The 13,231-nt window shown below is 43.1% G+C and overlaps 1 protein-coding gene across 4 annotated transcripts in view; it reads left to right on the top strand.

Moving 5' to 3' along the window:
• smg6 (SMG6 nonsense mediated mRNA decay factor) overlaps nucleotides 1-13,231 on the top strand; it is a 340,784-nt gene that overhangs the window by 51,267 nt on the left and 276,286 nt on the right. For all 4 annotated transcript variants that reach the window (XM_069910299.1, XM_069910298.1, XM_069910296.1 and 1 more), the window contains one exon: nucleotides 4,962-5,023. In XM_069910299.1, coding sequence (XP_069766400.1) covers nucleotides 4,962-5,023 — 62 coding nt within the window. The remainder of the gene's footprint in view (nucleotides 1-4,961; nucleotides 5,024-13,231) is intronic.

Below are 13,231 nucleotides of genomic sequence, written 5' to 3'. Positions count from 1 at the left end.
ATTGCATTTCAAAGGAAAGCAATTTTCTCACTCCTCCTCTCTATTGTCCTTCTCCTTTCCCATGTCTACATTGGGAATGGGAACCCAGGAATGGGTTTCCTGGATCTGTCTAACCAGTGATCACCAAGACTAATTGGGATGCCTTCTCTACTGCCCCACAATAGTTCACAGGAAACAGAACTACTGGACCTATTAAGGTAACTAGGAAGGGAATCAATATGGCCATCTATGCGTGGAACCACAGGAGATGGGCCGGGTATTAAATAAATATTTCTGGATATTTCTTCTTTACCTATTCCCTGAAGAAGGGCTCAGGGCCAAAATGTCGGCAGTATACCTTATCTCCTCTGGACATTGTGTGATCTGCTGAGTTTCTCCAGCATTTTGGTGCGTTTTTACCTCAATCACAGTGTCTATACACTTTCAAGTTTCACTCAATTAATATTTCTTGTCTTACCCCACCATGGAGAAGGTCATGGAAAATAAAGAATTAAGGGAAAGATGTAAAGATGTCTTGGAAGGTGTTCACATTACAAAAGAGGTGGTGCTGGCAGGCTTAAAGTATACTAAGATTGATAAATTTCCAGGGCCTCAGCAGGTGTGGGAAGCTAATGAAGAACTTGCGAGGGTCCTGATAGAGATATCTCTAGCCATGGGTGAGGTACTGGAAAAGCTGTGGAATAAGCCAAGGGACTACAGTTGGGTGAGCCTAACATCAGTGGTGGAAGTTAGAGGAAGGAATTTGGGGGTCCCATGAATCTTCTGCACTCTTTCTAGGTTAATGACATCTTTCCTGTGGCTGGGTGACCAAAACTCCAAGTGGTCTCATCAACACCTTGCACATGACATCTCAACTCACGTACATGGTGCCATAAGCAATGAAAGCAAGCATGCCAAATGTTTACTTCACCAAGTTCATTGTCACATTATACCTGAATCAGTGAGAAGGTTTCTTCCACGAGCAGTCTAGCAAGTCATCTCTAAGATGCATTCATTTGTGCTGTCGCTTTCAGGAATTATGCACCAGTACACTAGGTCTCTCTGGACTTCACCATTTACTGGGAAAGTTGTGCCCTGGTTTAACTTAACAAAGAGCAACAGCTTGCACTTGTGTGAATTAAATTCCATCTGCCATTTCCTGTCCCACTTCCCCAGTTGATGAAGATCCTGTTGTAATTTTAGATAACCTTTGCCTCAATTTTGGTGTCTTCTGCAAACTTGCTTACCCTGCTACTGCCATTTTCATCCAAGATTTGAGATTTTTTTGTTGTCATGTAATAAAACAGATGTAATATTACACAAATTTGCATTTAGTCTGCCGTAAGGCAAAAGATTGCCATCAGCAGAAATTGCCCAGTGCTCCTTATAGTCAGAGAAAGAGAAGCAAAAGAAAGTCCCTCAGGGTCACTGAGTGTCTGTGGATTTGCCTCCAATGCTCTTGTAAAAAGAGAAGCAAAAAAAAGTCCCTCAGGGTCACTGAGTGTCTGTGGATTTGCCTCCAATGCTCTTGTAAAAAGAGAAGCAAAAAAAAGTCCCTCAGGGTCACTGAGTGTCTGTGGATTTGCCTCCAATGCTCTTGTAAAAAGAGAAGCAAAAAAAAGTCCCTCAGGGTCACTGAGTGTCTGTGGATTTGCCTCCAGTGCTCCTGTAGTCTCTGCTGCCATACAGACTTCAATCCAAATCATCGGCAACCTGACTCCAGATTCAAATCTCCGATGTGATCAGGGATCTCACATCTCATTGAATGGTGGAGCAGGCTCGAAGGACCTACTCCTGCTCCTATCTTCTATGTTTCTATTATCCTGGTTCCAATACTTGGTACCCATCAGCCAGTTACCAGCAGCCCGCAGCCTGCATGTGTTCCTCGACTCACATCGCCAACAGCCTGCCACTTGTGTGTTCTTCTCTGCTGAAGATATAGGTAACAAATAAATTGGCAGTAGCATGCATAAATGCATTATTTCACAGACATAGATAGGAAAAATTTCAAGGGATATGGCCCAAACTCAGTCACGTGGGATTAGCTCAGATATACAACTTGGCTGACATGGACAATTTGGGTCAAACGGCCTGCCTCAGCGCTGTAAGGCTTGATGTCATTGTGGCTCTACTTGTCTGCATGGCCATTATGTAAATTTGTCATACTTCTCCCTTCTGCCAAATGAATTAAACCAAGGATATCTGAATTTTATTCTCTCACTTTTGGAATGTGAAGTGTTTGGAATGGCTTGTTTCAGGTGTACGATGGAAAAGGCTTGGGGCATCCTCTTCTCTACTTGTCTCACTTTTCCAGTTCTTTGTACGTTTATACAGTGGAGTTTAAAATTTGTTTGGTCATGAGGCTTTTTGCATTTAAACAGTTTAAATGTGCTTTCCTTATATAATGGAACTGTAAAAAGCAATATTGAGATTTGTGCTGATTTGAACATCTACCTTGTTCTGGTTCTGAGCATTGCTGATCTGACTTGGTTGGGTTCAAAGCTGAGAACTGCCTATTGATTTTGTAATTAAGTGAAATGTGGAGGATAGTAAAGGGAGGCTGCAGGGTGAGTGCTTCTTGTGTCCTTGGGCTATACAGAATTGACCCTGTGATAGGTGAATGAGGACTCTCCCCAACCCCACTCCAGTTTGGGACCTTTCCTAGTGGAACATGAAGTCTCTGGTTATGGGTAGTAACAGGGCGTCTGCTTCCTGCAATGGTAGAACAGGTAAAAATAACCTCCCTCACTTACACCTGAATATGCCTGTATCCCACCTCACTTCTGCCCTCACAAAACATCTGTCACCACCGGTCTGAACAGGCTCGTGAATGTGTGCAAGTTGCTGTCCCATCCTGATTGTTGGCCATTCCCCTACTAGGCCAGCCTTGTCATCCCATCTGATGAGGGGAATAGGTAACAAGAAGGAAATGTTTCCATGTGGGAGAAACCTTGAGGCTGAAGGGTTAAGGTAAGGTCAAGAGCTGGAAGTGACCTGAGGAAGAATGTTGTTCACTGAGAGAGGTTAGGATCTGGATCACACTGCCTGAGGGATTGGTGAAGGCAGGTACTTTCACAACACTTGTGAACCATCTGGGTGATGGTAAATGGGTTAAGATAAATCAGCTCTTGATGGTTGGCGTTGAGTCAGGTCAAAGTGTCTTGTTTTTTTTTTGTGCTCTCTGCCAAAACCTTCCTGCCATACCAAACCCAGCTGAGCCTATGCTCTTGAGATGAACACAAGGTCCCCTTCCCAAAGACGACTATTCATTTATTTTGAATCTCTTGAAAGGCGAAATAAGACCTGTTGGCTTCCATTCCTTCTTCATGTATGTAACATCACTCCTTCTTGCATTGGTCATGATAAACAGTCCTGACCACTAATGCTGACTGACCATTTCTCCTCGTGGATGCTGCCTGACCTGCTGAGTTCCTCCAGAAGCTCAATGTTTGCACAGCGTTCAAGCATCTGCAGTTGTTGTGCTTCATCATTTGCTGATTTGTTGGGCAAAATATTGTGTTTTGAACAGATGACATTCCATGGCATACAGATGCTGGAATCTGGAGCAAGAAACAGATAGAGCAAAGATAAAGACACATAACCAACTTTTCAGGCTTGAGGCCTTCATCAAGGTTTGAGCAAGTACCTGAACAAAATGGTGGGCTGGAGAGGAGCACGGTCCCACAGGCAGGAGGTGGATAAAGGAGGGAGGGAGGCCTTCTCTATATTGGCGAGACTGGACACAGACTGGGAAATCACTTCGCTGGGCACCTGCTCTGGCGCATCAGTGACAGGGATCTCCCAGTGGCCAACCACTTCAATTCCGTGCCCCATTCCTACACTGACTGTCCATGGCCTCATGTACTGTCCCTCCTGTAAATTGGAGGAGCAAGACTGTCCAACTGGGTGGCATTCACATTGTATTCTCTGGTTTCCTTCTCCCTCTCCTCCCCACCTCCTGTCTCCTTTTCTCCAGCTCCCCACCCACTTCCCTCTTCGTTCACAGAGGCTTCCCCCAGCTTGCTGCTGTGCCCTCCCTCCCCTATCCACCTCGTACCTCCTGCCTGTGGGACTCTGCTCCTCTCCTTGCCCCTCCCCCCACTATATTGTTTGGGTGCCTGCCTACATTTTGCTCATACTTTCATGAAGGGCTCAAGCCCGAAACGTTGGTTCTGTATCTTTGCTGTATAAAGGATGCTGTTGGACCTGCTGTGTTTCTCCAGCGTTGTTTTACTTTAATCATGGTGTCTGCAGATTTTCGTGTTTTACCCTCATCTACTGGAGGAACTCAGCAGCTTGGACTGCATCACTGGGGAGACAAATAGTAGCCAATGGTTAGGGTTGGAACCCTTCATGAAGACACCAGATTTAATGAAGAGTTCTGATCTGTGACATGGTTTGTTTTTCACCCACTGGTGCTGCTCAACCACTGTTTGTTGCTGCAGACGATAGCTCACAATGTATTCTGACTGGCCTCTCAAGGACACCTGATGTCTATAGCATGCTTAATATTTGGTTCACTGTGATTTGAAGTTGCATGTATAGATACTTGCTGTCAAATGGGTGCTTAGGTCAGGATGTGAATGTCATTCCCAGGAGGTTTTAGCTAAGTAAAACACGAAAATCTGCAGACACTATGGTTAAAGTCAAAACATGATGCTGGAGAAACTCAGCAGGTCAAACCATGTCCTTTATGTAGCAAAGTTTTTTAAAAAAATAACCAAAGTTTTGGGCTTGAGCCTTGCATCAAGGGTTTTAGATAAGGATGGTTTCCAGCAGAGGGCAGCACTCTGCCGAACGGTGCTGAGCCTTGGCCATGGGAGCAGGTCTGTGACTGTGGGCACGTTTCGTCCCCAGGCATCTGTTCCTTGCCACTGAGCTGTGGTCATGCTGTACTCTGCCTCTGATGTTGAGTGCTGATAAGAACATGCTGTGAGAAGATTAATTGTCTTTTTCTTTCCTTCCTATCCCCCAAAAACCAGCTGAATAAAAGATTTACCCTGAATTTCCTTCATGCCCAGGGAAAGCTCTTCACTAGGATAGGGTAAGTGCAAAAGACTTTTCTTCTTTTGTATTTCAAAGATGACACTTCAATGGTTCCTCGAGAGATTTTTGTTTCCTGCATTGTCGTTGAAATGAAATATTGAAATACAAGTAGTTTTAATGTGTGAAATAAGCCTGGCATTAACCCTTTGTGAGGTGAAAAAGCTTTCTGATATGTTGTTTTGGTATCGGGCAGTGCAGCCCACAACTGATTCACTGGATGGAGGCAGCACTCTGTTGGCCTTTTCTGTGCAAGAAAGCTTATGGCACGTTTAAATTGCCCTTGGATGCTGCTGCAATATAATCTACTCGACAAGCACATAGCCCTGCAGTGTTACAGTTCTTCAGACTGCTGAAGTATTGTCAGCTCCAGGAGCGAGATGTGTGCTATGTCTCATCCTCAAAACCCACTTCCTCCAGTGCTATTTTGTTCACTGTACCTACCTCTACCATGAGGAAGGACAGGGTTTTATTCTTGTTGAGCTGGCTGTGGCTGGAGCTGAACGTATCATGCAATGTATGATTTGTGCAGGATCTTTATCCATGCTCCCTGACACAGGTTGACCTGAACATGTGAAGCTTGAATGTAGGGATGACCAAGAGAAAACTTCTTGGTGACTGGCTGAATCTGTCGGTGGGATGGGCAGATGGGTGTTAATAAGAAGATGCTGCGAGAAGATTAATTGTAATGTGTAGGATGATGGTCAGTTCTAATAAGAGATTGATGTTCATCATTTCAAACCTACTTTGGACATTCACTGACATTCCGAAATTATGAGAAGCGCTGTCTCCAGAAGGCAGCCAACATCATAAAGGACCCTATGCACAACCTCTTCTCACTGCTGCCTTCAGGCAGAGGGTATGGAAGCTCTTGATTCAAGAACAATTTCTTTCCAGCAGATATCAGGCTCTTGAACCTCCCCTTGGATAACTAATCGCTGACTGCTCCACCGCCACAGAAGGACTGTCTCCACTCTTACAAATCACATGTTTTTGGCACTAGGATTGCTGTGAATGTTTATCTTGTGCATTTCTCTTTTAATTCGATTAGTTTACTTTTATAGGTTTTCTTTAGAAGTACCCATTCAACTGCAGTGAGTAAGAATTTTGGCGCACATGTACATTGTATAATATGTATGACGACAGACTCATTATTATCATTCCCCTTCCTACTTCTGAATACTCCTTGACATTCCTTTTTTCATATATAATGTTAGAAATGCAGTGTTGCCATAAACAGTATCTTTATTAGGCAATTTTTGGTCATGGGAAAGGTATTCAAAGTAGTTTGGTGATGTCAGAATTTACAGTACATCCGAATGATCTGTAACTTCACTCTCACAGTTCCACGGGGCTTTGCCACCACTATAGATCCCCAGTAAACCATTAACCCATGGTTTAAACTTAGACCCACTTCACAAGGTGCAACAGCATTGTCCTTGGAAACAGTTAAAATGTGAAGGAAGACCGCTAGGCTGCTGAGATGTAACGAGAAAGCTGCTGTGACTCTGGCGAGGTTACCATGACATGATGAAGAGTTGCCATCAGTGCCGAATGAGAGGTTTGGAATGCAGAATAAAAGTAATTCTCTGTGCAAATAAGGTGGATTTAATGTGATTTCACTCTGACATACCTGATTTCAAGACCAAATTTCTGGAGCAACCCTTGAGACTGTGAGCTTGTAATGCATTCATGTGTCTGTCCATTGTTCGTGTATATGTGCCTTTTTCTATGCATATCGCATTTAACCATATAACCTATAAGAGTTTATGACATGGAAACAGGCCATCTCGGCCTTCAAGTCCACGCCGGTTCACTCAAACAACTCTGCTAGATACCCCCACCTATTCTCTGCCCATAACCCTCTAACCCCCTCCTATCCATGTACATAATCCAGCCTCTTCTTAAATGAAAGAATTGACTCTGCCGCAACTATTTCCTCCGGAAGATTATTCCATTCAGCCACCACTCTGAGTGAAGAAGCATCCTCTCATGTTTCTCCTAAAATTTTGCCCCCTTACTCTCAACTTGTGTCGTCTTATTTCAACCTCCCTTGCTCTCAGGGGGAAGAGTCTACTTGCATCTAGTCTATCTATTCCCTTCATAATTTTAAACACCTCTATCAAATACCCTCTCAACCATCTACGTTCCAATGAATAAAGTCCTAACCTCTTCAATCTTTCTCTGTACTCTAGGCATTTTAAGCCAGGCAACATCCTTGTAAATCTCCTCTGCACCCTCTCCACCTTTTCTATATCCTTCCTATAATTTGGAGAACAGAACTGAACACAATACTCCAAACCTGGCCTCACCAACGCCTTAACAGTTGCAGTATCACTTCTCAGCTCCTATACTCTATGCTATGATTTATGAAGGCTGACATACCAATGCCTTCTTAACCACCCTGTCAACATGGGAATCCACCTTCAAGGAACGTTGCACCATAACTCCAAGATATTTGTTCTTGTGCATTCCCCAATGTCCTCCCCTTCACTGCATATGTCCTATTTTGATTATTTCTTCCAAAATGAAGCACCTCACACTTCTCTACATTAAATTCCATCTCCCATCTTTCAGCCAAATTTTTCAGACAAACCAAATCCCTCTGTGATCCCTGAAAACCTTCCTTGCTATCCACCACTCCCCCTATTTTCGTAACGTTTGTGTATTTACTTACCCAGTTAACCACTTCATCATCTAAATCATTAATATAAATTATGAACAACAGGGGACCTAGCACCGATCCTTGAGGCACGCTGCTCATTACAGGCTTCCATCCTGACACAGTTGACCACCATTACCCTCTGCTGTCTCTCCTACAGCCACCTCTGAACCCATCTTACTATTTCTCTATTAATCTCTAGTGACTGAACCTTCCTTACTAACCTTTCACGTGGAACCTTATTAAAAGCTTTGCTAAAATCCAGATAGACTACATCAACAGCCTTACCATCATCCACCTTTCTTGTCACTTCTTCGAAAAACTCAACAAGGTTCGTCAAACATGACTTCCCCTTCACAAATCCATGCTGGGTACTCCTGATCAATCCCTGCCTACCTATCCAGATATTTACATACACCATTTCTAAGAACTTTCCCTACCACCAGTCAAGTTTACAGGTCTATAATTACTTGGGTGACACCTTGTGCCTTTTTTAAACAACGGAACTACATTAGCAACCCTCCAATCCCGTGGCACCACACCTTCCTCCAGTGATCGTTGAAAAATCACTGACAGTGCCTCCGCTATTTGCTCCCTGACCTCCCTTAACGTCCTGGGGAAAATCCCATCAAGATTAGGAGACATATCCACTTTTACTGACCCTAGAAGCTCCAAAACCTTCTCTTTACTAATCCCTATCTTTTCCATAACTAAGCCAATTGCTTCACTTATCTCACAGTCCAATGTCCTTTTCCTTCGTGAACACAGATGAGAAAAAAATCATTTAATATCTCTCCCATTTGATACGGTTCCTTGCACAGTTCACCGCTCGCATTTTCCAGCGGTCCTATTCTATCCTTAACCCTCCTTTTTCTATTCACATATCTGTAAAAGCCCTTAGGATTCACTTTGACCGTTATCAACTATCGACACCTCATACCTTCCTTCTCCCTTTCTAATTTCCTTCTCAAGGTTTTTTATGCAATCTACGTAATAATCATACATCTTATCCATTTTTTGCTTCTTAAATTTAGTAAATGCCTCCCTCTTATCCCGAACCAACTTCCTAATTTTGCCAGAAAACCACGGTTCCCTTGAACTTTTGGCTTTGCCTTTCGATTTGACTGGTACGTAAAGATCCTGTACTCTCAATATCTCTCTTTAAATACCCTCCAAATCTCCTCCACATACTTTCCTGAAAAAAGATCAGCCCATACAATCTTCTGCAAATCCCTTCTCATTTCTTCAAATCTGGCCTTCTCCCACTCGAAGATCTTCAACCTCGGACCTGACCTATGCCTTTCCATATTTAAGTTGAAGCTAATGGACCCATGATCACTGGATCCAAAGTTCTCACCAACACACACTTCCGTCACCAGCCCTATTCCGTTCCCTAACAATAGATACTGCTGTAAAAAGCAATCCTGAACACATTGTACAAAGACTTATGTTTCCATATCAATATTAAGAAAATTGAAATCCCAACTATCGCAATCCTACTTCTACTACACATCTCAACTATTTCCCTGCACATTTGCTCTTCCAGTTCCCTATCCTCTTTTGGCGGCCTATAATATACCCCTATATTTGTAGCCTCATCTTTCTTATTTTTTAGTTCAACCCACAGAGCCTCACACGATGAGTCCTCTTGTCTATCTTGCCTCAGCACTGCTGTAATATCTTCCCTGACAAGCAACGCCACACCTCCCCCTCGTACCCTGCCAATTCTGTCACGTCTAAAGCAGCAAAATCCCGGAATATTTAACTGCCAATCGCAACCTTCCTTCAACCAAGTCTCACTAATTGCTAACACAACATAACACAACGTGTCAATTCACACCATTAGTTCATCCACTTTATTTACCACACTCCTTGCATTGAAATAAATGCATCTCAGAGATCTTCCATCTTTAACTTTCTGCCTCTCACGCCCTCTACAATTGTTACTGTGGCCACTATTTATTACCTGCTGCTGTTCCACCTCCAGATTGTGTGAAAAAGTCTTTTTTCTTTGCCTAAAGACTCTGTTCTTACTCTCCTCCCTGACATGAACCCTTGTCCCCAACCTTACTAGTTTAAAGCCCTAGCAAATGCCTCTGCCAGGAGACTGGTACCTCTGGGATTTAGATGGAATCCATCCTTACAGTCTAGGTCCCATCTCCCCAGAACGGTCCCAGTGGTCCAAGAACTTAAAACCCTGTCCTTTACTCCACCCCTTCAGCCACACATTCAATCTCCACCTGACACTATTTTTCCCCTCACTATCACGTGGCACAGGAAGTAATCCAGAGATTTCACCCTTAGTGGTCCTTCTTCTGAGCTCCCTGCCTAACTCCTTATATTCATTTTGCAGGACCACTTCTTCCTTCTTACCAAAGTCGTTGGTACTGACATGAACCACGACCTCAGGCTCTTTCCCTTCCCCCTTTAGGATGTTCTGGACTCATGTAGCCACATCCCAGACCCTGGCATCAGGGAGGCAAACCAGCATCCGGTTTTCTTTATCTTATCCAAAAAAACCTCTGTCCGTCCGCCTCACCAGCAAGTCCCATATATCTATCGACCTATTCTTCCTATTACTTCCTTTCTGGGCTGCAGAGGCTGAGCCTACACCTCTGCCTACCTTAGCCTGACTATCCCCTTCCTCAGTACTTAAGGAGGAATACCTATTTCTGAGGATTTCAGGCTCAGATGTTCTTTCTGGAGCCCAACCTTTCTCTTTCATCCTCCTAACAGTAACCCACTGCCCCTCCTCCTGTGGGCCAGGTGTGACCACCTGACTATAACTCCTACCTATGACGGCCTTGCTCTCCCTGACCAAAATGAGGTCATCGAGCTGGAGCTCAAGGTCCCTAACTCGGTCCCTTAGACACTGCAGCTCAGCACACTTAGTGCGCACGTGGACATCCGGGAGGTTAGAAGACCCCATGACTTCCCACATGTGACAAAGGGAGCAGAAAACTGGCCTCGCACTCATCCTTCCTCCTTCTCCTTGTACCTTACCAGAGTAAATATAAAAAGTTATCTATTAAATTAAATGTGAACATCTTACCTCAATTCAGATATGTTCGTCCTCAACGTTTGCTCGCCGAAGCCTCGAAGCCCCACTCCTTCACCGGGCCACTCACTCACTTGGCTGCTCTCTAATGCCTACCCTCCTTTTAATGGCCCTTGACCAATTAACCCCTCGACCTCTCCAAGCTCCTCCTCCTCTCAACAGTCGCTCTCTCAAGACTGTGCATGCCCATCCACTTAAGATATTGTATGCATGGCAAGTTTAGTTATGTAATGTCAATGCTTGAATTCACAAAAGAAGCTAAGTTAAGTCAATGTGGAAAGATGAGAATATTACATCCAGTGATGGGATTTGTGAGGTCATCCATTTCTGATGCAAAATAAGAAAAGCAGGAGTACATACTTCATAGGAATTTGGAACATATAACGAAGCCGGCGTGTTTTGATGTCCATGTCATGCAGATGTGCAAAAATGAAGCAAAAAGCAAGAAATACAAAATGGTAGGAACTTATGACCGTGCATCTGTGCATAGGGAAACCGAATTCTGGTTTCAGGTCAAGGTCCTTTCATCAGAACTAATGGAATATTGATTCATGGCTAAGAATTTTTAGTCAAACAAATGCCGATAAACTGCATTCAGCTTTTCATAGAAATTTGAGGAAACTGGGTTGGTTCAGGAAAGAATCGTGAGCCAGGGATTCAACCATGATCTTGTTGTATCGGATGGAGATGGCCACAAGAGAGTTGTGTTTTTAGATGTGAGCACCATACCCTGAAGGGAATGTGGGCCATGTGATCCACAAAATCTGCACAGATTTTCAATATTTTTTTCGTGGACTTAAAGGGTTAAATCACTCAATTAAATGTTGCCTAAAGTTGCTTTGAATTCCCTTGTTTGAAAGGTCAAGGGGGATATAATTGAGGTATTTAAAATGATTGAGATTTTATAGTATAGTTACATGAAACTATTTCCTCTGGTAAGGAAATCCAAAGCATGGGGGACTCGGTCTTAAAGTTATAGTTGGGCCATTCAGTTGTGGAATAGGGTAGCTGTTTCAGACAAGGGACATGGGAATCTGCAACCTTGCCCCAAAAGTTGGAGTTCTTGCTGTGGATTTTTAGCATTTAAAAGTGAGAGTGAGCCAAAATATAAATAAAATATTGGATAAAGTGGGTTCATGGAGTGAAATTCAACATTACTCATGGAAGTATCTTCCTGTTAGTCCCATCTGGATTAATTTATCTTCATTGGGCTTGTGTTTTTTTTAAATATACAGTACAGTAAGGGCATATGGAGAGATTTTCATTCCTGTCTTGTACACATATGCATGGACTGTGAGAGGTAAAATGGAAAAGGCCATTCAGGCAATAAATGGTGAGAGGTTTAAATGTAGACATACAGCACAGTAACAGGCCCTTCTGGCCCACAAACCTGTGCTGCTCAAATACTCCAATTCTTCTACAACCCCAGATGTTTTGAGTGGGAGGAAACTTATGCAGACATGGAGAAAGCGTAAAAACTCCTTACAGACAGCACCGGATTCAAACCCGGGTTGCTGGCATTGTAATAGTGTTACGCTAACCTCTACGCCCATGAACAGCAATGATCAACAGATAAATGGTGAGAGATTGAACAACAATGTAACCAACAGAACCTGTGTTCTTGTATGCAAGTCACTTAAAGCTAGAATGCAGGTGTAACGCAATCTGGAAGGCAAATGGTATGTCAGCTTTTATTGCAAGATGACCTAAGGAAGTTTCACTGAAATCAGGTAAAACCTTGATGAGACTACATCTGCATTATTGTAGAAACTCAAACATTCAGATTGACAGATCTGGGGTGGGGGGGTGTCAAGGATCATGCAGTCAAAGGGGATTGAATTAGACCATCTTGTCAAATGATAAGACAAGATAAAAAGCAAAATCTTCTCCTATTTCTTGTTCTTGCACGAATGTAAACTGCTGGTTGAAGCTCCAATGATCCTCAGTGTATTTACTAATTTGGCATCGAGATTGGAGTCTGATTTCTACTTGAATAAATTGGCACCCTCAGTGTGCGATGCTTTGAGCAAATACTAAATGAGTTGGATTGCTTCTCAATAAGTAAGATTGTTGTGGGTATGAAGGTTTCACCTTTTTACATGGCATCTCTTATCAAGAGCATGGAAACTCTGTTCACCAATGGAAACAAGAAAGAAGAGAAGAAAAGGGCAACAAAGAAACAACAGATGGTCAACCCAGAGGAAGAAGAAGAGGAAGAGTACAGGGAAATAGAAGAAGAAAAGAAAGGCAAGGTAAAGGATATACTTGCTCTTATTAAAGGATACATGGAGTCATTTAAAGAATGGCAAACACAGGAATTTAATGATTTAAGAAAAAGAATAAACAACACAGAAGAGAAAATGAATAAAATAGAGATGACCTTAACAGAAATGGGAAAGAAAATGGACAAGATGGAAGAGCGGGCAGTAGCAGCAGAAATGGAGGTAGAGGACTTAAAAAAGAAATTGGAGAAATCTAATAAAAAAACT

The sequence above is a fragment of the Narcine bancroftii genome, chromosome 14, assembly GCF_036971445.1.
Source record: "Narcine bancroftii isolate sNarBan1 chromosome 14, sNarBan1.hap1, whole genome shotgun sequence".
In the NCBI taxonomy this organism is placed as follows: domain Eukaryota; kingdom Metazoa; phylum Chordata; class Chondrichthyes; order Torpediniformes; family Narcinidae; genus Narcine; species Narcine bancroftii.
This window is presented reverse-complemented; position numbering and strand designations above follow the sequence as displayed.